The sequence below is a fragment of the Balearica regulorum genome, chromosome 7 (assembly GCF_011004875.1).
Source record: "Balearica regulorum gibbericeps isolate bBalReg1 chromosome 7, bBalReg1.pri, whole genome shotgun sequence".
Classification (NCBI taxonomy): domain Eukaryota; kingdom Metazoa; phylum Chordata; class Aves; order Gruiformes; family Gruidae; genus Balearica; species Balearica regulorum.
This window is the reverse complement of record NC_046190.1, coordinates 36,128,522-36,155,222: the sequence shown is the minus strand read 5'-3', so window position 1 is coordinate 36,155,222 and position 26,701 is coordinate 36,128,522. Positions and strand designations below refer to the sequence as shown.

Here is a 26,701-nt window from a genome sequence, read left to right as displayed (position 1 = left end):
ATTTTGGCCAAAGTTGTAATGTGTATCACATCTTAGTAAGACACAAGGAAACAGAATTCTAAGGAATCTGAAAAGAACATTTAGCCAAGCTAGTCCATTTATTGAGCCTCTATCAACTAGGTTTTGATTAACAGGGGGGAAAAGAAAACACTGAGCAACATACAAAATAAATATTGAAAATAACATAAAGTTCCCTTCATACGGATATAGTTTTCTGGGGACAAAGGTTAGAAGAGATAAAATAGTTGGAAGAATATGCTTAGAAAAATTTTCCTAGAGAAACAGATCCTCTTAAAAAAAACAAGTTTCATACAGCACTACATTTAGAAATTGAACCATATGCCAAAGGAAAAAAACCATAAGGGAGAAAAGGTTTATATTTACATACAGGACAAACAATACCAAGCATTAGCTGGACATTCACTTTACATTTAAAGTTTATACCATTAGTGTGGTTGAGCTACCGAACTGGAGAGCTCTGAGTTTCTCACAAAGTTACACTACTGCAGGCTCTAGGTGGACTACCGAGCTGTAGACACCTTAGTTCTACCAATCCGTACAGAAGCTGTCTGACATCACTGGTTTTGACAGATATCATTTTAATAGTGCACATCTCCCTCAAGGCAAGTATTTAAATGAATGGACACAGTTTTGCTCTTAGCCTCTCCATTCTGGTTGGAAGAAGACCCACCATCTCCCTACTGAGTTCTAGTTCAGTTTCAACAGCACGGACAGCATCTGGGTACTTCTCACAATAGTCTACCAGAAATGTGTAATATTCCAATGATGTCTGCATGTTTTCCAGTTGCTTTTTGCAATCCGAAGTGATAAGCTTACCATATAGTCGTGCAATATGAAATTTAGCCACCATTGCAGGGCGAAGAACATCTTCCTCAAGCTGTTCAGGAAACACCTTATCCGGGTTCCTCAAAGAATCTAAGAAGAGTTCATAATACTTGATCGCTAACTGAGCCAGAGAATTAATTTTTTTAATTGTGTGGGAGTCTAGCTCCTCTAACCTGTTACCAATAGCTACCTTTAAATCCATCATCTCGTAATAGGTGTCGGCTAGTTCAAACTGAAGCTGCCTACTAATCAACAGATAGTACTGTGGATTCAGGTCTGCATATATAGGCTCCAACATGTCTATTCTACGCTTGTGCATTTTGCAACGTCTCTCATAGTCTTCTTCAAAGAAAGCAAGTACCTTAAACAAAGCACTGTGATCCTGCACAATTTCAATATGGTCAGTAACATAACCATCAACCTGAAAGAACTCTTTTGCTTCCTGAACATAGTTCTGACCAACTAGAAAGATTTCTCTGGCTTCTTGAAAATCTAAAGGATATACGCTGCTCACTTTCTCTTCCATGGCTAAGACAGAGTCACATATATCACTTGTCCCAAAAAGGACAGCTTTTTTCCTGCCCTTCTCTTTTTCATCCTCCTCTTTCTTCCTTTGGGCTTTGAGTTCCAATTGCCGGTCTGGATCCAGTTCTCCTACGTTATCCTGAAATGGCAAAGTATACTGATTAAAAACGCATCTGGCTTACAAAGACTGACTTACACTGAACCATTTAATTTATGAGTTACCTTTGAAATACAAACTAGTTAGCAACAAGACAGAAGAGAAGACACGTTGGCCTTTTAGAGCTTATATTCACAAAATACCATGTAAGTGAGTCTCAATTCTGTAAAAACATAAGACTAAGACAATTTAGTCTCCCCACCCTGTGTGACAATATAGCCAAAACAATAAATGTAAAGCCCAAACGCCCTGCCTCTGCAAAGCATTTCCGCAAATGCTGTCTTAAACATTCGAATTAATGAAATGAACACTTGAATGAATCACGGGCTTGAACGAATGAGAACACCAGTACGCACAAAACTATTGCATATTAAGATGACGTTCTTACTAGCACTTAAATAAGCTATCTGCCAAATCAAGCTGCAAGAAAATGCAGCAGAGACGAGATAAATTTGTGAAGCGGCTGTACAAGCAGTACACTGATCACACTACAGAGCCGATCTATCTGTGCTTATTTCCAAGTGCTGCATTAAAGTCAAAGCATATTATGAAATAGCTGCTACATTGCAAGCATCTATTGTATTATTCATTGGGCAACTGTATGTCTTTTGCTACCAACTACTAATTGATTCCGGTCACGAACATCAAAATAGACTGTGTTTGTTTTTAAATGACAGCTACAACAGATATTCGGTTACCTCAAGTAATTTCCGAGCACTTTGCAGAAGATTCAGGCAATACTTAATCCAGCATCTTGCAATTTCAGCTTTCCTCTGTCGAAGGTCCTGTTGGTCTTGCTCCGTTTCATCTATTGAATGGACATAAACACATAAAAACCTTAAAAGAACTCGAGCATTCCAGCAAGAACCTCACGTTACATGCAAAGAATACGTTACTTGTATTTACTTAATTTTTCCTCGTTTTTAGACAGAAATATGTTCTCAGTGTTAGTTTATATAATAATTCTGTAAACTGTCATTCCAGTAGAAACCCATACAGATTAACATGGATTAGTCATGTATGAATTCTTAAAAAAACCCCATAATGTATGTTTAAAAAGACCTTTGATCTTGGAAGTGTTTTACTGGAAAAGGTTTTCACGTCTCTTTGTAACATGAGAAAGAAATTATGGTAATTTGTTTTCTGAGATTCAGCTGCCTGCCCAGGAGTTGTTTCTGAGGATGATTAGGGCATTTGTATGGGCCCCAGACTTGCTACCAAAAAAGGGAACAAAAGTAGAGGAAACTGCCTTTGGTTAATCTACCTTGTACTAACATAAAATTTATTAGCTCTACAACTTCTGTATTTTTGTCCCCACTGTCATAAGCGGCAGCACTGCTGATGTCTCAAGATAACGTTTTCAGAAACCAAATGGATCTCGAAGAGAGTTCGTTTCCCAGTTTCTAGGCAGACGGCAGGGAGTTAGCTGAACAACAAGGGGATGCTAGCATTCCTGTTCACCAAACAACAAGCCAGCTTCGGACTCGAATCCACTGGGTTGATTATCTTTCATTAGAACCAAACAAGTTGTTCTTATTAAGGAAATAAGGATGGTTGCTAACCTAGAAAAGGCAGCTTTACTAAATATCTGTGTTTGTTTATATTTAAATTAACATGATAAAATGAAAGTGCTTGAGAGTGGCCAGTGCTGACTGTGTATAAGTCTTTCCGTAAATTAGAACTTCCTGCATAATGATCTTTAAGTCCACAGCCCAGCTCTCTGTACCATGAAAAGGAAAGGAAAATAGGATAAACGTTTACTCCACTGAAACAAACACAAATATCACTACTCCTATTTGGTGTAGGAGGAAGTCAAGATAGAAGCAGTTAGTTGACTTCACAAAGAAAAGAAAAAAAATCACACAAGAAATCTATAAAATACAATTAAAAATAGGACTCTTATCTACTTCTTCCAGTCTTGCACTTGAATTTGAGACCATAATTGAATGTATGTTTCTACACATCTACCAAAAATGTGACCTCATTTTTTGGCTTAAGTATCATACTAATGACAACTGTGCAGTCAGGTAGCTACAGAAGCCCATAAACACCGATTCAAACCTACTGAGTATTTAATAATATACTGTTTTCAAACAGCCTAACAGATTAGCATAACCTGACCCTTGACAGCCCTGTTTCCCTGAAACTAAAAAGCTTTTGGACATCATCCTCGAAGTATTTAAAAAATAAGAAAGGTAACTGCACAGAGTTCTATATTTTTTGAGCCAAGAGAAATACTAAAAGCAATTAATGTACTGTCACTGAAATTCAATTCAGTCATGTCTATTCAGGTTATATTTTAATCTGAAACAACAATATCAGTGGATTAAAGAGCTTGTGTTCTAAACAGCTCAAACCATTAAGAGTTATCAATATATTCACCGTTCAAAGTCAGAGTTATGAACTCACACAGGGGCTACCCCGAGTACTTGCTCACTCTCTACGAGATAAAGCTCTATTGATTTGAAGCTTTCAGTTGCCCAAGACACAGAATGTAAGAGGCTGTGCTGTTGATAAGCAAAGACTAAGCCTAAAACAGAGCCTTTATCTTGAGTACTGACACTATCATGTAACCACAGGTCCTTAGAACTGTGGTCAGTTCTCTAAAAGTTTATTTTATTGATCTTTGCACTGAACCACAAAGTTGTTCCTTTGCATCAATACCAAAACAACAAGGAGGGGGGGCTACAACTCCAAAAGTAGCCATTAATGAAGCTGCAGCATCCAGCAACAAAAGACAACACAAGTTAACTCCTGGATTTGGGGTTTTTAAGAGCTGCAGTTTCCCTTCCTCTTTTAAAACTATTCCCAGGAAGTATCTGGTTTGGTTCATTGAATCATTTCCCTCCGATCACAGAGAAGCAAAGGTAAGCTGCATTTTAAGCACATGTACAATGACAAATGGGTGAACAGAGACATTGCCACTACTGAAATGGATATTGTTTTAAATTTCACTTTTATTCTGGTATGCTTTCTGAAACACCACCAAGAAGCACTTGAGTTTTTCCTCACAGAGTAGCCACTCATAGACAATCTGAAGCTGTAGTAGCAGCTCTTCAGAAACATTCCACTTTATTGTTAATTAGAAAGATTTTAGAAAACTAACACTGAGATAAGTTTTGTACATACTGCTAGACTTCAGGTCTAACATTATGTATCAATGATGCTTAATTTACAATATTTTATTCAAAACTTTTATATGAACTTACTGTCTTCAGCAGATGGCACCTGTCCAGCTTGGCTAAAGATGACACTGGCCGCTGCTAAACAGTGTCGGGACTCCATAAAGCATTCCTGAGAGGAACAGAAATGGCAGCGATTATCACTGGTATAAGCAGCCCAAGCACTGCTCTCAGCTTGGCTAAACCCCTCGCCTCAGATAGCAGAGACACACGAACGCAACGGAAATGATAGAACAGAGAGGCTCTGGAGCATATTTCCCTGGACACTGGAAGAAACGACACAATTTTTCCACGTCTACTACCGAATACAATGTTTTCTAACCAACCGTTTTCTCTCTACCACAGCCAGAATAGCAAGCCTTGCTTTTAATATATGTACACTGTGAACGTTTTCACTCTTCTGATCTATGCTACTATCGCTTCCTTGCAGTAAAGGAAGTGATGTCTTATGGTAAAGATTATATCACGGGGTGTTAGTTGGAATGAGCTGGACATACAAGTCAACATTATGAGTCAGATTTAGATTCCTTTACTCATATTTAGCAGTGCATTGTTTAGTGCTATCAATCCATCAAAGAGAGACATGGAAATTACAAGTTACTTTTGAAATTAGCATTAACTGGCCTAGGTATGGCAGAAGTCTTTTAAGCATCAGAAATGAGCATCTGAATAGTGTGGAATATCAAAATTCCTAAATAAAACTGAAGCATTTCAACACAGATGTGTGGAAGCAAACAGCTACCATCTCACATATTCACTTTAATGTTCACATAGGTCCAAGTCTTAAGCACGTGCTAAGGTACAAAGAACAATAATTTAGAGGAAACATATGATGTGCAATACGTTGGCCCTCCAATGTTTTTGGTTTTAAACTCTCTATTGTAAGAGAACAATATATGAAACGATTTAAAATTAAGTGATTATAACCCTCAAGTTTTACTTATGAGCATCGTGTCGCATCACTGCGGATACTTCGTAAACTATAGAGCTTTTCTTATGTCTACACCTCTGCTCATTTTTCCCATTGCCATCACACCACCACAGGAAAGCCACTATGTCCTCTTCAGAAAAAAATAACACATGCGTCATGTCAGAAGACAACTTGTGGTTTTTTAGAAGCACATTTTCAATTCAACATGGAGCCCTGTTTCCAACAGCTGTTTAAACAACTATCTTACTTGAAAATTACATTTATGATATAATTACAGCAGAAGAACCATTAGATATATTACCTTAGAGAGATAGTACTGTGACAAAGTAGCAGCATTGAGTGCCCATTCTACTGGGTAGTAGCCACAGTACTCAAGCTGTCGTTTAAGAGTAGTGTGGCAATACTGAGCAGCCTTCTCAATCATCTCCAGGTGTTGGTAGACTTGTGCCAGATAATACAGAGTATGTGTATAGGCTTTTTCAAATCTGGAAAAGACAACAGTCTCTTTAGATTTCTTTTTTTTTTTCCCCTCCTTAAATACACCCTCATAAATTAAAAAAGTAATAATAATCTAGGTATGCTGTTACGCACTCACCTTTTGGATCTTTCTTGATCTGTGAGTTTTTCTTCTTCTGCCATGAAATGCTCACTGGGATCCAGGGGAGGATTTCCATCCTGCAAGGGTACGGGATACATTCAGTAAACTACATTTCTCTTACTTTGTAACATAGTGCTCCCTCTTCTGGCTGCAGGCAATTTACCAGTTTTCAATCCCAAATTCAGTAAAATTTCACTAAATGCATCCACACGTATCTGAATGTCACATATCTGGAGCAATTCCACAAAAATAAGAATATTTAGACGAAGAAAGCCACAATTCCACATGGAATTACAAGGTTTTCAGCTTGTAGAAGACTTCTGGTTACATACTTTATAAAGCGATGCATGCTCTCTGCAGCACCAGAAATAACCTGGATTCTACAGGACTATAATTGGGGTTTTGGTTTGTACAATAACATAATGAGTTTTAAAGCATCAATTTAATACTAAGCATGCCTTCAAGCATGAAATATTCGCTTGCCTAGCTGCACTAATCAGTAACAAGAAAACATCCTGCAGGAAGTACTGCAAAGAACATTATGTGCAGAGAGTGCTCAGCAGACCTGCTGTAAAGACTTACCACTGTGAAATGACTCCTTTTATTCACAAGCTGGTAAGACATTTACTCAAAAATATAAATGAGACAACAGGCAACGTCTTTGGAGGATGAAGCTGCTAAACCTCGATATAAGGCATGACCTACATGCAAGTTATTAATGATGTGAACTACTTCATTTAGAAGTGCTTTTTTGTTTTTTAAACCATGAGTTCTGTCAGAATCCTTATACAGAGAGAGATCTCACGACACATACAAAATAGTTTATTTTCCTTGATCAAGAACAGAAAGTAAGATATTGCTGTGCACATAGAAGTAATTCTGATTTAAAACTTATTTTTATGCATTCTGTGACATTAGTTTCTGAGATGAATGCAGAACGGTGACAACTACACATCTTTCAGCAGCCCTCTGTTCAACCTTGCCTTAAAACAACTGTCAATAAAGTTAAGAGTCAGCATAACTGGCAAGCCCAACAGATTAACGTTGTTTATGGCAAAGTTTTATTAGTCTGTGCTTATCTAATTTCCTTTGTAATTGTGAATAACTTCAGACACCAATTCTAAAAAGATGTCTTTCTAAAGGTGACTTTTTTTTCCATTACACAATGCATCCTGAAGGATGTTCAGCACGTTTGCTAGCAACAGAACCCAGTTTAGCGTGCAACTTTCCTAGCTCTTGCCTAACTCCATTTATTTCTTAGCTCAGAAGCAAGCAAGGCAACAAATAAAAAGCAGTCCAGAGAAATACTTTTCATAAGATAATACAGACTCAGGCAGGAACAGGAGCAAGGACAGAGAATACATTTACTTTATAGGGAAAAAAATATATTCTTATGTTTGTACTTTTTCTCATTGAAAAATCCTGAACTGTTTGCTTTTAATGGAAATGTTTTATTCATTTTCAAAGATCAACAAATGGGTATGAAACAGATAGTGACAAATAAATAAAAGTGTGCTTAACCTACCAAGAGGTGTTGATTTCTTATATGATCTTTTAATCTTTAGCATTTTCTGTTTATACCTCATTAGTTTTTAAGATGCACATTTATAACCCTCCATCTTGTTTTCTTTAGATACAAAGGTTTACAACGGCTCCCAAACCTTCTGACAAGATTTGGAGTATATTCTGGCAAGACTACAGCTATTCCTGCAAAGAAAGCGATTGAAATGACATGGTAAGCGAGACCGTTGCCTCCTTCCTGTATCTACAATTTATCCTCTGATGTCAAGCCTTATAGCTTTAATTATCTTCAGGGAGAGCTCTGCAACTGTCCTCTTCCAGGTGGACTTTATTAGCCCAAGCTCCTGCCCATAAAGTTTAGCACCCTCAGATTTTCAGTGTAATGCATTAAACAATCAAACAGCTTTCCCACTAGCAAAATGTTGTGACAATAGCTAATTATTTTCTTGGGGAAAAATCTAAAATATATGTAAACTCAAAGCATTCAGGAGCAGAAAGTAAAAGGATCTTTTATCTCTACCAAAATAATTTTATTCTTGCATTTGCCTTGGTTTTGCTGTAGTGGCTTTAGGGAAAAAAAAACAACCTGCCCATCCAATTTGTAAGTTAACTAGACCCAGTTAGTAAACAACTAAATCCACTAGTTCAGGAAAACGCCTTAATCATCAACAGTTTAACGAAGATTCCCAAACAGGAAGGCTTCCTGATAGCCTACAAATAGAGAACATTAGGAAAAGTATATTCACATTTTTATAATTTGTGAATGATGAATGCTGACATGGTCGTATAAATCCTAAAGATCGAACACCACTGCAAGGAACTCAAGTCCTCTTTATAAATCAAAAAGCAGTTAGAGAAGCTCACCCATGCCCTGTGGTTTTTTGGGTTTTTTTGTTAATTCTTTGCAGATTATGTCAAATACAGTTCAGTATTTTCAGGGAAACATAAGTCCAATAAAGTACCACAAAAACAGTCTTTTGCTGTAGCTCCTTTTAAAAAAAAGTCTTTAGGCATAGCTATGTTTGATTCTAGTTAGACCAACTGATCCAGAGGGCGAAAAATAAACAAACTTTTCAGCACAAGTGGGGGCTTTTTTTGGATTACCTACTTCTCCCATCACTGCAGACTGGCACGTCTACAGAGGTGACAATACAGCAGGAACCAACCAATAAAGACTAACCCATGCTAAAATTTCCACAAGAGTAATCCATGCTATCAAGTAAGTTCCGGTAAAACTTGAACTGCAATTTCATTAAACTAAGTTCTTTATAGCTGTCCTGAAACACTGCTCCTTTAAGGCCACAAATGTTTTTAGCTCACTCAAAAACTGTCCCTGAGGCAAGTCAGTGTAGAAAGAGCTTTGCAAAGAGCTTAAAAATAGCACAAGGGAGTCTTTGTTGATACACAGCAGAATCCACAACTCAAAAGGTTGTTTAATATGCATGAAGGGTTTAGCTGTTTATAAGATTGTCCTCTTAGAATGGAACTAAACCACTTGCCTCTACGAAATATTGTGCACAGAGCAAACCATGCAAATATTAGTTTTATTTCCTTTTCCTACTGAAAGCAATGGATTGGCATTTTACAGCATTTCCAAGATAAGATTAAGAACAGTCTTAATTAAAAGCCAAATTCTATCTGGCTTCAATTCTGGATTATCAACTCAAAGAGCTTTCAAAAAAGGCCATTATTTTTGAGCAAAATTACTTTCCTGAACAAGTCCATCTTGAAATTAGCAAGTGATCCTCTAGTTTGCCTCTTCCTATGTTAGCAGTACAAATCATATCGCTTTTCGAAATATCACGGCAGCCAGTATAAAGCTCAGAAACTCAAATTCCACCGTATGTTTTTTCACAGATTACTAGAACTATAAGTGGCACATCAAAGTAAGACCTGCCACAATATTAATAAACACAGTACCTCTTTCATGTATTGGTTATACAAGGCTTCTGCAGATTCCAAGTAAGTCTGTGCAGTTTTAATTTCATCCCTTTCAGACCACAGGATACCTAGATTGTTCTAAAGGTAAAAAGGAAAAACAAAATAGTTATTTTCCCATTATGTTCCATTTACATCACACATTTTCTCCAAACAATTTATCAGTCTTCATCCTTATATATGTTCTAATACAATGGATTTCAAAAAGCAAAAATTGTGCCCACTCATTTTTTCATGAGTTGCTCAAAAAGGAAGGTTCTCGCACAGTGACAAATACATACAAAAGTCACCTAACAAACTGCAGTTTTCTGTGTTTACTCTCTAAAACAGGACACGTGCTTTCAAACAACAAGCTGTTTCCACGCAGTATGTTCTGCATCTGATTCAGGCAGCTTTTATGCCACATACAAATATCATTAAAAGAGCCAAGGAATTAGAAATTTGTCATCATGACTCTCTAGAAAAATTTAACAGGAAAAAGACATGCTAGGAATAAATGCTTGTACATTTTCAACAATGAAAAGAGATTAAAAGAACTGTTAAGATGCAAAAGCTATGGATTATTGCCTTATTAATAAAGATGAAGGCATTAATAACAATCCGTGTCTGATGTGCTAATTTAATTCCTAGGCAGTGTTGTTACAAAATCCAACAGGGCTAAAAACCCCCAAACTTAAAACGAGTTAGAATGTGTAGTTGTGTGCCAGACCCGGGTCCCTTTCAATTCCACCTTATTTATTATTTTTAAAAGAAAACACCATATAGCATGATGTTTATGAACAGAAATACTTTGCCCATGGTCAAGCAGTGGAAGGGATCAAATTTGATTAGACATAAACTGTGATACTTATCCTTATGCAGAAGCTCAGGAATCAGAAGTAGGGCTACAGAAACAGGCCCAGCAGGAAAAAGGAATGCTCCTTTCTTCAAAATAGAAGTCAGTGCCGTGACAACATACTCTATACAGCCTAGAGCGTGCTGATAGAGAAGTATGACCGCTGTTGACAATTACTGCTTTTATATCAGAGGGTTTTTTATTAAATACTCAAGTCTTTTTGCAGCCCTTGGGACAGAAAGCTGAGGGTACGCTCATTTATCATTGCTCTCAGCTGCATGCCGGATGATAGCAGACCTGTCTTCCATTGGGCCACAGCACTTCACAAGCGTAACACTGAAACTTTATCCCGCTGTTTCCTAAAGGCCCCAAAAGAGGAAAACCCGTGCAAAGGACAGCATTTGTCCCATAGACATGCAACAGTTCAAAAGCACAGAGGAATCTCTGGTCCTCAGCCACAAAAGCAACAACTCCCCAGCAACACACACTGGGAAGATGTTACCTTATTTTGACTGGCTTCTCAAGAAATCTCCAATCTTATAACGGGTAATAGATTATTAGGCGTACCCAAACCTCACGCTGAAAGACAACAAGCAGATATAACCTCATGAATTCCAGAGCACTCGGTTTGGTCGATCAATGTAAGACAAGTCACTGTTTAACTAGCGCCATTCCACATGAACACACAATTCCTTGACAGTTTTGCAATGTTTGACAAGGAAGTACTAAGTACTGCACCTTTTCTAATTAGAGCAGCCATTTTTGACAGAAACATCTAAATAACTGCTCTATTTAATTTAAAGTCTAGAGATAGATATCTAACTATATACAAGCTAACCATGATGGAGTGGTCGAGCAAAGGCCCTTTTGTGAATCCTCATATGATAAGAACTAATTTTGTTAACGGTATTACTGTCTTCAGAATAAAGAGGTGAATATTATTACTTCTAGCCCTAAACATAAATTGCTGAAAAGCAAGCAAGTGACAGCTTTTGAGAACAATTTACCTTTTCAGGATACCGCACAAAGAAAAACACCTCCCAACTTTGACAACAAATGCCAGTTAAGGAATCTCAAATCAGTTCTGGACATACTGAGGTCTTCTACTAATTTATTCTTGTTCATTGCTTACAAGTTCTGCCTCAATCTATCCTGAAGAGTACACTGCTTTGTCAACACCCAGCTTCTATTAAGAGAACACACTGTTAGGTGCTTGGCATGCCCAGAGGCATCAGCAGCAAGCTTGAAAGAGAACAGCGTCCCTCCGCAGCCCTCACCTGTGAATTATTTCTTCGAGCATGAAATAAACACCAGTAGCCCTCATGTTTATTATTAAACAAGCCACATGGATCGAAGTGCCGTGAATCCCCGTTACCCCCTTTCCAGCCGGTTGCAAAGACCACGCAGCACGGCCCACAGACACAGCACCCCCACACACACCCCCCACCCAAACCCGCCCCTGCCACCCGCGCCGCCTCACAGCCCCACACCAGACACCCCACTCGGCCTTCACAGCCCCAGCCCACCTGGGCCTGTATGTAGAGGGAGACGCAGTCGGGGGAGAGGCGGTGGGGCTCCAGGAGCTGCGTGCAGCGCTGCAGGTGTTCCTCACCGGCCGACAGCTCCTCGGTGTCGGTGTGGTTGACACCCAGCTCGTACTCCAGTACGGCCCGCCGCACGGCCAGCAGCCGCGCCTCGCCGCCCTCCTCGGCGGCGCTCAACAGCTGCTTGACCTCCTGGAGCAGCGCCCGGGCGCTGTACTTGGAGCGGTAGGGCTCGGTCTCCGGGTCCTTGCGAGACTCCACCGCCGAGAGCGTCCGTGCGGTGCGGAACTTCTCGCACACCGCGGCCCAACCGCTGCCCGCCGCCGCCATCTTCCCTCCGCCGGCCGACCAGCGTCACTCACGCCGCCACCTGACGCGCCGCCGGCCAATCACCGCGGCGGGGGCAGCCCCGCCTCCTCCTCCTCCCGCCCCGCCGTCATGGCGACCGCAGCGGTGCCCCCGCTTCCCGCTGCCACAGCGGGTCCCCACGCGCCCCTCGCCTGCTTTTTTCAAATTCTGAGCGTTTTTCCTCACAGCCTCTGTGACGAGGTTCAGGGCAAACGGTGCCAAGTGTGCAGAATCAGCAGACAGCAACAGGCAAGCGGGAGCACCCCCACAGCGAACCCCCGTGCCCGTGGGACAGTCTCGAGGAAAGGTACTGAGGGACTTGATCTCAAATTTTTCTGCAAAAAGACTTTTTTTAGAACCCGACTTTTTACGTGAGGGCTGCTGAACAGGCAGGGTGCAGTAACTACGTGTTCAGAAGAGCATTGATCTCCCACAGCGTCGAATTTCAGGTGAAACACTCACCCCTAGGGACGTGTATGGCATTTAATGGCAAGAAAATGGCAGCAGCTGGTTTGCTGGGCAAAAAGAAAATTCTTCCAAAAAACGCAGTCATTTCAGCAAACATGATTTTTAGCCATCCTCAAAGAAAGGCTGCTTTATCAAGGAATAAAGACAAAGAGGAATGTCTAATAGGCTTTTACTTTTTGAGAAAAATAAGCTCAGTCCCATATCTGTACTGGAGGGTTAATCAAGTGACCTGTTAAAATCACGTCCCTGGTTTCCATTCTTAAACCAGCTGTTTCTCTTGAAGCCACCGTCACCTTGCCTCCCGTTTCCAAACCTCGAGAACCCTCGTCCCGCCTCCTGGGGGTACTCTTCCAGCTCAGGCAATTCCTTTGCCACCGACAGTTGCCAGCGCCTGGTGTCCTTCCACTGTTCCTGAAACAAAACCAATGTGACGAGACTTCATGTGCCTGCAGCTGTGTTCAAGGTACCCTATAGCATTAAAAGCAACATTAGAATGCAAAGGTGTTCCGTAGTAGCCAAAGAACACGGGATTTTGTTTAATAAAATCAGATAATATAATGAGAACTGAAATGAGAAAGAGGCATGACAGGGTATTTTCTGACTGCTGTGCTCTTTCTAATGACTGTTGTCTATGCAACATCCTTATTAAAACACAAACCTTATCCTCCCAAACCACCCTATATTCAATCCTACATATAGCAATCACCAAATTTCAGGTTCCAGAGCCAATTTTTGCTACAAAAACATACCTGTATGTTACTGAGTTCGCCAACAGGGATATCAAAGCACACCCCCTGTAACAGAAGGGGAAAAAAAAAAAAAAGGCATTTGCTTTTCAAAGATATATCCAAGAATGGAGGCACACAACTCCAGACAGGCAGCACCCGCAAACACTCATACATGCTAAGTGTAGAAACCAGAAATGGCAGAAAGCATGGTCTTTTGGGGGAAGCTTTTTATAAGCTGAAGAAAAAAGCAGGTAAAACTCAAAAGCTCAAAACAAAATGTAGATTCAAATGCTCTGTGCTGACAGCAGCACTGCTTGCAATCAGCTTGTCTGTTTAAAAGACAAGGGTGTCATCTGGCACGACAAGCTCTCCGAGAACACACTTGCACAGGAGATGGTATATAGTGTTAGCACAAGTTTATAATGAAAAAATAGAGGTCACAACAACCACTCCCAGTATATACATATTTCTGATGGGGGTTTTTTGTTTGTTTTTAAGGAGACAATTCCTGTACTATCATTTAGGAGCAATGCATCCCTTCAAGTAAGCATCTTTTAAACACTCAACTAGCTTCAAGGTTGTGGGTTTTTTAACAGTGTACATATAAACGGTTTCAGGGGCTCTCGTGATAGGTTACAATTTTCTGATAAATGAGATTGAGCAGGGATAGAGTGAGGTATCGACATTTCTACACTAGTACTTCAGGACACCTGCCTCAATCACTACTAAAACTGGCCATACATGTACACACACACACACACACAGAGTCTTACCATCTTCCCCTTGAGGAAGCGCATTGCGGATATTTTGGCATCTACCTCCTCACCAAGCTGTTCTTTTAGTCCTCGCCAGGCATAGCTCATACTACGCATTTCTATTGAACACTTCAACACCATGGTCACGAAGCCCTTCAGGAAACAGAGAAAAAACATTTACAAGACTAAACTTGGCTGGACAGCCTGTAACTTACTAACTAATGAACTATGCAATAACTTGTTATTGTAATGTAGTATTTAATCCTAAGAAATCAACTATCCAAAAGTGAAGCAATTAAAAGCCTCTAAGAAGCTGAAGGCATCCATCTAACCTAGGATTGTCCATTGATATAAAGGTCAATAGCATTTCTGTATTTTAGCCAGCAGCAGAGACACATTTATTCAATACATAAAGTTACCGCTAGAAAAGGGGTAAAAAAACCCCCCAAACTGATACAAGAAGCACAGTCCAGTCACGTGCTAATTCCAAAACTGTGTTACCCCATAACGAACTGGGCCAAGTTCTCCCTAAATGTATCAGAAAGGAAGGACTGTCCTTCTCTTCTGTCAAGATCTCTTTGAAATCAGGTAATCACATTTCAAGACTTACTTGAAATATTATAGATATGTAAAAGCTTCCTGGGAAGGGAAAACTACAACAGCACAAACCAATCTATTAGCTTGTAAAATGTCATTATTAAACTCTCTCAGAGCATCAAAGTCTTCTGTCACTTAGATCTCTGGAGAAATTCTTTTAACTCTCATTACAAGAAAACTTTGCAACTGATTTTGAGTTTCTCTGGTAAGAGCTCATTTCAGTAAAGGAACAAGCAGCAAACCAGAAGAGAAAGACAAGAGCTATTCAGAAGGAGCCTGAGAAGATGCCACACTCGGACTAGACACAAGCAATTCATTTATCCCTTCTTGTTAACACAGGTATAATGTTATTTACCGCAGTCGAGTTGAGTAAGGAGCGCTGCTGTATGTAGGATGCCCCAGAAATATGGGCCAGCGCTGCAGCCAGGGCAGCAACCGCCCCTTTTTCGTCTATGAGCTCTTGAGCAGATTTTCTGAAGTAGTCTACTGCAGAAGGAGGAATGGCCTCCAACAACCTACAAGGTGACAACAAGAGCTTAAGAGTTCCATCAGCAAAGGCCAGTGTGAAGTACAGTCACATTCAAGACATCAAATTACAGACAGCTTTCAAGGTTAACAAATTATCTCTAAAAGCCTCAGATGTAACGCTCACTCTTCATTACCACTCATTTAACTCAACACTTCCAGGTGAATTCCACCTTCTCTGTGCATTAAGCCAAGCCTCTTGACAGAAGTGTTCAAAACTGGGGATGTACACGAGGCATGTTTGAAAGCATTGATAAAAACATCAAGGGAAGGCTCTAAAATTATCAGCATTCTTAGGGCCATACCCAAGAATCCACAATAAAGTGCTGCCAGCAAACCCAAGAATCCCTTGCTTTTACTTCACAAGGAAGAGAAGCAAACCACAGCAATGCCACTGCTGGGCTGGGGCAAGGCACTTGTCACTCTCAGTGAAAGCTGATTAAATTGGTTATCTCTGGGAGAGACAGTGAGAACAAGCTGTGAAACCAAGAACAGCTACTTCTCTAATGCTATTTTTGGTATGCCAGCAACTCCCATTTTTCAGTAAGCAGTGAACCCAACACCACACCCATGATCTCCTTTACAATGCTGAAATCCTCGCTAATTATAATCATCTCTGTCATGCAATTGCCACCAATGGGGCAGCAAATGTTAACAGAGCTGCACAGAAAAAACCCCACAATCTTTCAGAATAAAACGATACAAAGAAACACAAGATGTGGCTACAACATCCTTACTACTGCAGAGTATCTCCTCAGTATACTAAGTATTGCTCTTTACACACTGCTACTGTATCATCTGAGCAGACAAAATCAGTTTCCCCACATGACAGTAATTCCCTGTTCTGCTATTGATTTCTGATGATATAACCAAAGGTGATTTTTTGCGAGAACTTTTGAGCACATTATGTTCTGTGAAAAGGTGTATGTTCAATCGCACAGAGGTTTACTGATACCATCTTACGAAAACTAGTCAGTGTCTACAAGCAAAGCAGCTGACTCTTATGACATAGGCAAAGACATGCTCACATACAGGTTTGATCCCTTAAAGTTTTGCATCAGCAACGTTGTTGTTGGTAAGAACTCTAGACATCTTTTAAGAACAGGCAAATAAACTTACTTTTTGGCATCATTACTTGAAGCTTTAATCACGTCTGTAGCAGAAGGAACACCTATACGCTTAAATGTAATCCCCTGAAATCAAGACAAGAAGTTACAGTTATTTTCAGCACTCTACAACGCAACCCTACCTAAGTCACACTACTGAGACCTCTAGTCACTTACTGTTCAGAATATTAACAGTCTTTACTCAAATTAAGTTACTTCTAAAGCTAGAATAAAGCTTTTCTTTAATTTCCCATCTTTGTTAATCTGGAGCTACTTTATACCAATTTACATGCAGATTGTAACATGAGGCACAGTCTCCTTCATGTATTCCTGTCACAGTCTGCCTGCTGACAGCAACAGAGTACTGCCAACATGGAGAAACTCATGAGACATTAGAACAGGTCAATACAAAATCATTTACAAACATTTACCAACTATCAACATTTTAGGCCTAGCCTACTGGACTATGGAACATCAGGCCCATACTGGACTCATACAGCCCTAAGCAGCCCAGGGTCACAAGGTCTAACAGTGCCAGAGTCCTTTAGGAGCAGGATGATTTCATGAAGCAGAAGTCTGAAGTTGAACTCACCGCTTTGTGCTCAACCTGCTTCAGAAGATCTTCTTCTCTTCTCTGAAATAAACAAATGCAGATCCCAGTCCGGCCAGCTCGACCCGTACGTCCAGAACGATGGATGTAGGAATCAACATCCTTCAGAAATTCAGATTAACATAAGAAAACCTTATGTCATTTAAACGTTGACATTTATACATTGTAAGAGAGAGAAAATGCAAGCTAAATTCTAACTCAGAAGCCCAAGAATTGATATATTATGGTTCTATACCCAAACTTGTAACTACACACAAACCACTCGGGTTTGTGTACACTACCTTACCCAAGGGTTTAAACACACGTTTTAACAAATGCTGCCTCGGGTTTAGCAAACACTATTGACATAAGTTCTTTAAAGTAAAAAGCTCCACTGGAGTTTCAAAAGAAGAAAAAGGCATTTTAGAACTGTTATGAAACTCAACATAACAGTGTTCGGAAGGGATTCAGAAATACTGAAACAATATCAAGAGCTATCTTACAACTTTCCAGAGTAACCAAACCCCATCAATTTTACTTTAATCAAAGCTCAAAACATAAAAGCTTAACTAGGAAATTCTAGGCCTGTATTTACAAAAAATCCATTGCATTTGTGAATCAGAATAATAATTCTGGTGAAACAAAGGAATAACCCACTGTTCTGTCACAAAAGGATAAATTACAATTTTAGTTTTCTCTCATGACTTACTTTTGGTGGTGAACACTGTATGACAAGGTCAACCTCAGGGATATCCAAACCACGGGCAGCTACGTTTGTTGCAATCAGAACTTCAAACACACCACTTCTAAAGCCTTTTAATGTAATTTCTCTCTGTTTTTGCGGAATGTCACCATGCAAAGACTGGGCATCCTGTCAGTGAAACAAACCATTAACATGTTATTTAATACAGCAGTCTAAGCTGCAGCATGTAAAGACATTTAATGACAAAACCCAAAATATTGTGCACAGCAACATAAAATAATTACACAGCTGATACCAAAGGAATATAAAGCATCCTACTTTGTGGTTTGATCCTTCTCTGGGACAATAATACTCATAAGCAGTTTTATCATAACGTTATTATTTATAGCATATCAACAGCAGACTGTACAATTTGCAGCCTGCCACACCAATAAGGGCCCACTTCAGCTTTCACTTCCACTCGAACAAACAGAAGCAACAGAAGTACTTGCTGCTTGTAAAAAGCTAGCAGGAGACTTTGCTACCTTCCCCAGGAAACCATCCCAAAACACACAGAAGGTGAAATGAGGTTTTCAGGGCATTCGCAAACCCTACAGGTGATCTCAGCAACCTCCACTTTTAATGAGACAAGACAGATCCAAGTGTTTGACAAGGAGAAAGAGCAGAGTCACAGCTCAGAATTCAAACGAGTAACACGCTAAAGCAGAACTTACTAGCATAAGAGAAAAACGCATCACATACTGACACAAGAACAAACTCATTGGATTTACTGTGAAAGCAGCAGGGCCAACAGACCAAAATTGTTCTTGCAAGGTTTTAATATGGATGGTATATGACACACATCAAACACTGGGAAAATCATGTATTCCCACTTCCGCTTTTTTTCCGTAAATTAGTATTTAGTATCAAACAAGATTTTCTCTGAGAAAAAATCCAGCACCTTTCCCCACCATCAAGAAAAGGTTGATAATTCAAGCAAGCATAGAAAACCCGCTCAATATATCACCTGAGATCTGAACAAACTATTTAATGACATTCCAAGGGCAACAGGACATTCCATTCTACCATATCAGTTAGGTTTTCCAGAATACTGACATGAGATGGAATACGTGCACTAGACTAGCTCCCGTTTATTACCGTTATTACTATCTGCTGGTTGTTCAGCATAAGCTGAATCCATCAATTCTGTCCTGTATGATTTTAGAGCCAAAGAAATAATTTCATAATCCCAGCAATTTTAATTGCAAAGCTCTACTTTTAGAAACAGCTTTCATAAGCCTTAAAACCACCCGCAGAAACAACTTCATTCACACAGTTGCAATCTCATATTTATTTCAATGCATTCAACCCCTAAACACCCACAACTCTTCAGACCTCAGTACCTGTTTGAGCGAAGCATTCATAGCCAGTTCATTTGCTTCCTTTTTGGTCTCACAAAAGACAATGGTCCGCCCCTGGCTGCCACTGTAGACCTGAATGATATCCCCAAGAACTCCTGCTCTCTGAGATGACCGACATTGTATAGCCAAGTGCTGTTTGGGAAAGAAACATGGTAAGCACCTATGTTAAATCTAACCCACGTGCAGACAAAATGAATGCAAAAAGATTTTTTTTTTTTTTTAAGCTTGCAAACTACTGCCCCCATAGGAAAGCTTTGCTTAAAATACTTGCATCAATTGTGTGAAACGTCATTCCACATCCCCATTTGTAAAGCCAATGCAGAACCCATCTCCTCCAGGCCACATGCTCTCAGGACCTGCCGCTGCTCTGCAGCAGAATTACTCACTTCCACAGTTGTGGCAGTCCTTTGAGTCTTCTTTCCGATCAGGTCAATCTGTACATATTCATCTTTCATGTATTTTTTTGCCACATCATATACCCATCGCGGACAAGTTGCGGAAAACAGCAGTGTCTGGGGGTTGTTCTCAGAACCTGGAAGGAAAAGCCATCAATTTCAGTCATCACAGCAGACTCTGAAACTTGAGAACTGATATAAAAAAGCAACAGAGTTACTCTGAAATTGAGAGGTTTACATGTGCAATAAGTCAGCTACAAGAAGAAAACTTAGAAGCAGTGAAAACATTTTTAATGGACCAAACCGAATCCTTCATCCTGCCCGAAAAGAAATACAAGACACATTTCTAGATCATTTGCTAAAAATTATTTAGACCATGCTCAAAGCCCTTCCCACATACCTTAAAGAACTCGTCACAATCCCTCCTTGCCTGGTATTCCAATACTAACTAGCTGTGAACAGTACGGCTACATGCAAAGGAAAAAGGCAGGCTGAAAAGGACACTCTGCAGACTGGGGGGAAGAATTCTAAAACAAGATAGATTGCCCCAGGTAAGAACAGTTTAACAAACAGTATCTTGTAAAAGTTTAACCTACCTCCAGATCTCCACAGGATCATACAGAAACAAAGACATATTGCAAAAGAACACTAATATTCCCTACAATCTATTTCCCAGTTATGAAGAAAATTTTTAAGATTGAGTAATTATGACAACTCTTTCAAAACCTATATAGATTTCCTTTTTTAGAAGATTATCTGTACTTTTTGGCTGTCAGGGCTAAGACCAATTCTGCAGAAATGGGGAGAATGCAACAATCAAGGAAAAATGACAGTGGCTGTATTGGGTCAAACCTAAGATCCATGAAGCTCATATACTCTCTCCAATAGCAGTCACGTGCAGTTAACAAAGATATGAAGAAACTCTGACAGCAACCAGCTTTTTGTGGGTTCCAGACCCAGAAGTGATACCCTTGTTTTCAGTAATGCTTGGTATTTCTACTTTCGGTAATTCATCAAGTCACTTTGCAAAACTTCTGGCATTAGTACAACGCAGCAAGGAATTTCGCACTATTAAAATAACCTTCTTCTGCTCTGTACCTGCTACCTGGTGGCTTCGCTGAATGCCCGTAACATCAGAAAAGAGCAAATATTCCCTAGTCGTCAACTTTGTGTGATGACACGTGTACAAACATGCCATAACCCTAACCCTATGCTCAGTCACCTCTCAGGATGAAGAATACTAGGGCTCAGGGAGTTGGGTTTGTTGCTTTTTTGCTTCCCCTCCACTTCCAGAGATGCCATTCCAGCCCTTCAGCCATCTGTCACCTTGCTTTGAACTTTTTCCAGTTCTACCTTGCTGTTTTCTCTGAGGTTCAACACTAGCATTGCACAAAGGATTCAAGCTGGGGGTGCACCAGCAGTTTTCATAGTATAATTGCATTTTCTGCATTGTCCCCTCTTCCTCTCCTGATGTCAGAATTTACCTTTTTTATAAGCAAATCCTAAGATTTCTTCCACTTGTTCAGCAAAGCCCATGTCTAACATGTGATCAACTTCGTCCAACACAACATGCTTCACACCAGAAAGTTCCAGCTTGCTATTCTGAATGTGGTCTTTGATCCGTCCAGGAGTTCCTACTAGAATATCAATGCCACTTTTAAGGAGATCAACTGGAAGAAAAGACAGAAAAACAAGGACAGTGTCAGAATGCTAAGAGACAACAAGGTAAAAAGCTACCAGTACATAGCAACACTTCTAATTTTAGAACCAAAAAGCTACTGCCCTTCACTCCTAATCTCTGAATAAAGCACTATGTCCAGTCCAGATAACAAACAAGTACGTTTAACAGCAGCCCAAGTTGCTCTGTCAGGAATACTAGCTAAACCACAAGCAGAGTTACAGCAAGATACTCCAACTTCCTAGCACCAATGAACCAGCATTAGAAACCTTCAGAGCTTTATCATAGAAATACGCTTGTTTTCCAGCTAAATTCTTCCTCACAGCTACCTCTGAAGAGAGACAGAGCCACATGCACATACACAGTTCTTTTTTTCCTTGGACAGTTGTCTAGTCCCAGTATATGTCCACACGCAAACACACAATAAAGAAGAAACTGAAAGGACTAGTCACTTTCACACCTACAACCATTCTTTTAAATAAAGATTTATTGGAACTAAAATAATTCAACCCAGGTTTCCTTTGAAAACAATGTAATGGATCCTGACTGCAGTGAAACTGAGGGGGAGAAAAGCCAGTTTTATTCACGGAATGCATTTGGAGAACGTCAACTCCAATCCAGTAATAACACCTTAGTGTTTACTTACGCTGTTCTTTATATGGAGTTCCTCCATAAAAACAAGCCACTGACAGTTTCCTGGTGAGATTCTTGAAGTCTTTGGCTACCTGAGTGGCCAATTCCCTAGTTGGAACAAGAACCAGCACCTGGAGGGAGTGAAAAGAGACAAAAATACATACTCTAGCCATATATCCTCCTCCACCTACCCACCTTCCTTCAGTGTCTATCCCTCCCCCCCCATTTTCTTTTAACAATTGAATAATAAAACAAAGAGCTGAATTCTTCTCTAGAAATCTTTCAGACAATAAAATTTTAAAACTTACATCACTTTTAAAGTTAACAAAATAGAAGGATGAAGTAGGCAACAAATCTGCAGACTGTTAACAGTTTTTCAGTCTAATGGTAAATATACACACTTCATTTGCACTTCATTTGCATGGGAATATGGTATCTGATCACAGGTATCTGGTTACTAATTCCATCTCATGCTTAAGTAGAAATGTAAACACCACTTGCATCCATTAAGTCGAGTCTCCAGACATGAAGGAAAAATTAAAAAAAAAAACCAAAAGCCTTCAGTTATCACTATGGAATTTATAGTGAGAAACAACCTCAGTGAATGCAGACAAGTCCAGCTGACTCGACCACTACCTGAGAAGAGGCAGGGGATTCAACCCCAAAGCCGCAGGCTAACTTCCTGAGGATAGCAGCCTCCCAAATAAGGTCACAAGGAACCCTAAAAGTGAAACGTGTGATGCTGCAAAACCTGTCACATGGTAGCTCCTTATCTGATGAAAGTCTTCAGTATTACAAACATCAACAAAGGAGAAAGAAGTCCCCAAAATCTCCAAAGCAATTACAAAAATCGCTTTTCAATTACAAAATCACTTTTGAAAACTTCCATATTCTAACTTAAGTAGTAAGTTACCTTTGGTGAACGGCCTCTTCTCCCATCTTGCGAGACACTCTGAAGTTTTTCTGTCAGCGGAACAGCAAAAGAATAGGTTTTCCCAGTTCCTGTTCGAGCTTGAGCAATTAGGTCTTTGCCATCATATATGGGCTGAAAAGTCTTCACTTGCACAGGGAACAGGTATTTTACACCTCGAGCTGTAAATAATCCAAAGAGGTTTTATTAAAAGGTGCTGATTCTACCACAAGCTGAACAAACAACTAGAAGCCCTCATATCTAACTACCCCGAATACATAGGACACATCATGTCAAATCCTGTACACAATAGAAAGTGCAAGTTAGAAGAAATATACATCTCTGTGTTTTCTCTCCTACTCTAGATCATAAAGTATTCCCCCTTACGCACGCAGCTGAGTACTCACCAAGAAATAAAGCCTTCTTTATGATGTTTGGCATAAGATAATCAGAGGGAAAGGAGATGATTTTGTGGTAGCTTGAGTTTGAGGGCAGGGGAGGAGGTGAGGGTGTTTAAAATATTCTAAAACTTTAGAGAGATTTTGCACAGTGGACATCAAACAATCCATCCTAGAGAAACTTCCGAGCAAGGAAAATGTAAAGCAACTAGAATTTTGTCTGGAAAACAAGAATTGCAGTTTCCCAACACAGAGAACAACAAGAACTCTACAGTGGTTATGTTCACAGCAAAACTAATCTAGAATAGATATGAAAATGCCCAAAATATGAGAATAATCAGAGACAATCTATTCACAGGAGCCAAACAGTCCTCATATAGGAAACACCATTAACCTTTTTAAGAATGGATATTCTAGACAGCAGATACCAGAATAAAGATACATAGCAAGTAAAATGATGCTGGTGAGAAGACAGTGTCTCTAAAACATATAGGTAGGAATAACCGCACCATGAAAGAACAAACTTGCCTTAAAATGCCAGAACTTGACATGGAACAAAACAGAAACTCGGTTCCTACTAACAATAGATTCTTTGAATCTACAGTGACCACTCGTGCGCATTTTTACTCCACAATAAATGTAAGAATTTAGGACAATTTACCCTTGGCTTCTGTCTCTGCTTGCATGGGTAACCGAATGCAATTCTGGACAAACATTTACAGAAATTTCTTTTGCCACATTAACTAACCTTTGAGAAGGTTGATGGTGTTTTGGGAGAGAGGAAAATTGGAGAAGGCGCCTTCTTTTGCTTCTTCTGTCAGCTCCTAACAGGATAAAAGGAAAAAAACCAAAACAACTTATTTCTCTTAAGAGATGAGCAAATAACATACCCTATGAAAAACTGCGCATTTACTTTATCACTGCAGTTTCACCAGCTACATCCCTTCTGTTTAAAGAGAAAGAAAATCCTTGTGATGCAAGTATTCCACAAAGGAAAACACCATCACACTGTAAAGTGGGAAATTTGAATCCAGCCACCCTGTATTAGAAGACAGGACGCACTGACACAGGCTGCACCACTCAGTGAGACAGAATTCCTACAAGCAAATTCTGGTTTTACAGCAGTCTTAAGTAAAAATTTCCTGCCAAAGGTCTTCCTGCTCTTGTTACCTTCAATAACTTGTTCAAAACCACAGCTACTGCTATCTCATCCCTAATTCAGATACACCTGCACCACCTTTTAAGACCCCTGGCAAACAAAAGGGAACAACTGCCCTCTTCCATGTAATCTTACCACATCGTGAACATATGCTTGGCAAGTCAGAAAAGCGAAACTAGTTGTTAAAAATCTTAACTGGAGTCCACTGAAACGATTAGAAAACCATTTTTAACAACAAAACATATTTGGTGTCACAATCCACGGCATGAAGCAGGAATTTTCCTCTAAATCACACCTACTCGGTACACCATGCAAACAGCTTAACTTTGCACACCAGCAGACGCTTACTTGAAACTCACTATTTAGCCTCTACTTCAAAGATCCATGAGATCACATCATTACACCCAAGGTACAAAAAAGCACTCTCTTGACTCACACTCCCATCTTAAACACAAGAGAGAAACAACTCGCAGAAAGCCCTACACAGGGGCAGGGCAGCTGCAGGGCCCCCTCACATGCAAGTGAAATCTGAACAGGGAGAACTGCAGAAGCGGGAATTAAGGAGGATAACTGTGACCTTCCCTTACAGGACACGTTGCCAAATACTTCTTCTAAGGGCCTGCCAGGAGAGAAAGTGCCGTCACAGCAACAAAGCAGCACACATTTGTGGGACAGTGACTGCCTGCACAGCCGGGAGAAACCCTCGCACTGCAGAACACAAAACGAGTTGCTACAAGAAGACGAGCTAGCACACAGAAACTGCTCCCTGCTAGCTAGCCCCCTCCACTGCAGGATAAACTACTCCACACGGCTTGGCATTTACCACGAGGGGAAAAGCGTGACAAGGAGAGATGTCTGGTGCATGTACCTCTGCGCTTCACCCACCCACCCACCCGCAACTTGGGCAGAAACGAGTGTGACGCCAGGCACACGGGACCGGGTGCCACAAATCTACAGCGAACAGCGGCGAGCGCTGCCTATGACAGCAGCCTAACAGCCCCACAGCCCTCACAGGCCAAGTCTCCGCGCAGCACCCAGGATGCGTTATTAAGCCTGCTCACTATAAGCGGGACTTAATTAAGCAAGACAAGGGCTCCGCGGGGACAGCATTACTACCTCTGCGTCGCTGTCCTGCTCTCCAGCGGCCGTGCCGTTGCTTACGGCAGCGGATGGTTTCACCGTATGCTCGGAGCTGTCGCTCTCTGCAGCCGGACCGTTGCTCTTGATTTTTTTTGTCTTCTTGGGCAGTGGGGGCTCAAGGTCACCACCGCCCAGCCCGCTCTCCTCGGGCTGAGCCTGCTCCCCCTCGGCCTTACTGCGCCGCTTCAGCTTCTCCCGCCGCTTCAGCTTCTTCTCCTCGGTCTCCTCCTGCCAAGGGAAAGCAAGCGTTACACGGAGAAACCGCCTCGCTCGCCCGCCCGCCCGCTCCGACAACGCGCCACTATTCGCTTCAAACGCCTGAACGCCCGGTGTGTGTCCCTGGTCCCCCCCAACCCGCGGCGGGGCCGGGCCGGGCCGCGCCACACAAAATGGCCGCCCCCGCGGCTGCACGTGGCGCACGGCCGCCCCCGGCCGCTCCCACCTTGACCTTCCTACGACGGCCGCGGCGGAGGGTCTCGCCGTTCGCCGGAGCCTGCGGCTCGGCGGGGCTGACGGCGGGACCGGCGGCGGGCATGGCTGCCGGCTGCTCCTCCGGGAGATGCGCGGCCACACTGCTGCTGCTCGTCTCGCAGCGGCGGCCCCAGGCGTCGCGCCCCGCCCCGGCGCGCAGGAAGTGAGGCGCGGCGCCGAGGGAGGCCTGCGGGCGGACCGGACCGCGGGGCAGCGTCGCCGCCAGCAGCAGGCCCGCCCCGGCACCGGACAGCCAGCCCAGCCGCCGCCGATCGCCGACCGGGGCCGCCGCCGCCGCTGCCCGGGCCGCGGGGAAGCCGAGCCGCGCTGCGCGGCCCCACACGCCGCCCATGCAGCCGCTGCGCCGCCGGCCTGCCGCGGCCCTCCCCTTCCGCCGGCGGTGCCCGGCCGGTCCCTTCCGCCGGCTTCCCCCGAGCACCGGGCCCTCCTCCCCTCACGGAGCTCCCGCCACCACGCTTCGAGAGCCAGCAACCACGTTGCTGCATCCTACTCTTCTATACCTGCAAAACAGTCCTTACCGTATGTAATAATGGACATATTACACAGGAGGCGTTTAAGAAACATACTTCAACTGCGTACACTCAAACTATGTTACTCACC

At 41.5% G+C, this 26,701-nt stretch overlaps 2 protein-coding genes across 2 annotated transcripts; both read right to left on the bottom strand.

Moving 5' to 3' along the window:
- Positions 1-79: 79 nt before the first annotated feature.
- Positions 80-12,460, bottom strand: KIFBP (kinesin family binding protein). The gene is made up of 7 exons (XM_075758912.1): positions 12,060-12,460; positions 9,681-9,779; positions 6,237-6,316; positions 5,943-6,126; positions 4,738-4,822; positions 2,227-2,336; positions 80-1,510 (listed from the first exon to the last, which is right to left on the bottom strand). Exons 1-7 carry the CDS (start codon positions 12,405-12,407, stop codon positions 632-634), a joined length of 1,785 nt encoding a protein of 594 aa, XP_075615027.1. The 5' UTR covers positions 12,408-12,460; the 3' UTR covers positions 80-631.
- Positions 12,461-13,045: 585 nt separating this feature from the next.
- LOC104631453 (nucleolar RNA helicase 2) lies at positions 13,046-26,447 on the bottom strand. The gene is made up of 15 exons (XM_075758911.1): positions 26,052-26,447; positions 25,586-25,837; positions 24,059-24,134; positions 22,916-23,094; positions 22,016-22,133; positions 21,176-21,361; positions 19,683-19,828; positions 19,279-19,428; positions 17,903-18,064; positions 17,197-17,316; positions 16,618-16,691; positions 15,329-15,488; positions 14,395-14,529; positions 13,643-13,687; positions 13,046-13,304 (listed from the first exon to the last, which is right to left on the bottom strand). The coding sequence occupies exons 1-15, from the start codon at positions 26,430-26,432 to the stop codon at positions 13,110-13,112; spliced, it is 2,379 nt and encodes a 792-aa protein (XP_075615026.1). The 5' UTR covers positions 26,433-26,447; the 3' UTR covers positions 13,046-13,109.
- Positions 26,448-26,701: the final 254 nt, after the last annotated feature.

Bases quoted from the DNA above. Each gene is read 5' to 3' on its own strand.
- LOC104631453 (XM_075758911.1), bottom strand. From the start codon at position 26,432: ATGGGCGGCGTGTGGGGCCGCGCAGCGCGGCTCGGCTTCCCCGCGGCC. The intron at 17,317-17,902 runs GTAAGTCATGAG...GAATTTCTGAAG, and splicing joins TACAGTGTTCACCACCAAAA to GATGTTGATTCCTACATCCA. The intron at 15,489-16,617 runs GTAAGTTTATTT...GTCACCTTGTAG, and splicing joins TCAAGTAATGATGCCAAAAA to GTTGTTGGAGGCCATTCCTC.
- KIFBP (XM_075758912.1), bottom strand. From the start codon at position 12,407: ATGGCGGCGGCGGGCAGCGGTTGGGCCGCGGTGTGCGAGAAGTTCCGC. The intron at 6,127-6,236 runs GTGAGTGCGTAA...TGTCTTTTCCAG, and splicing joins GATCAAGAAAGATCCAAAAG to ATTTGAAAAAGCCTATACAC. The intron at 1,511-2,226 runs GTAACCGAATAT...TTGCCATTTCAG, and splicing joins GTGCTCGGAAATTACTTGAG to GATAACGTAGGAGAACTGGA.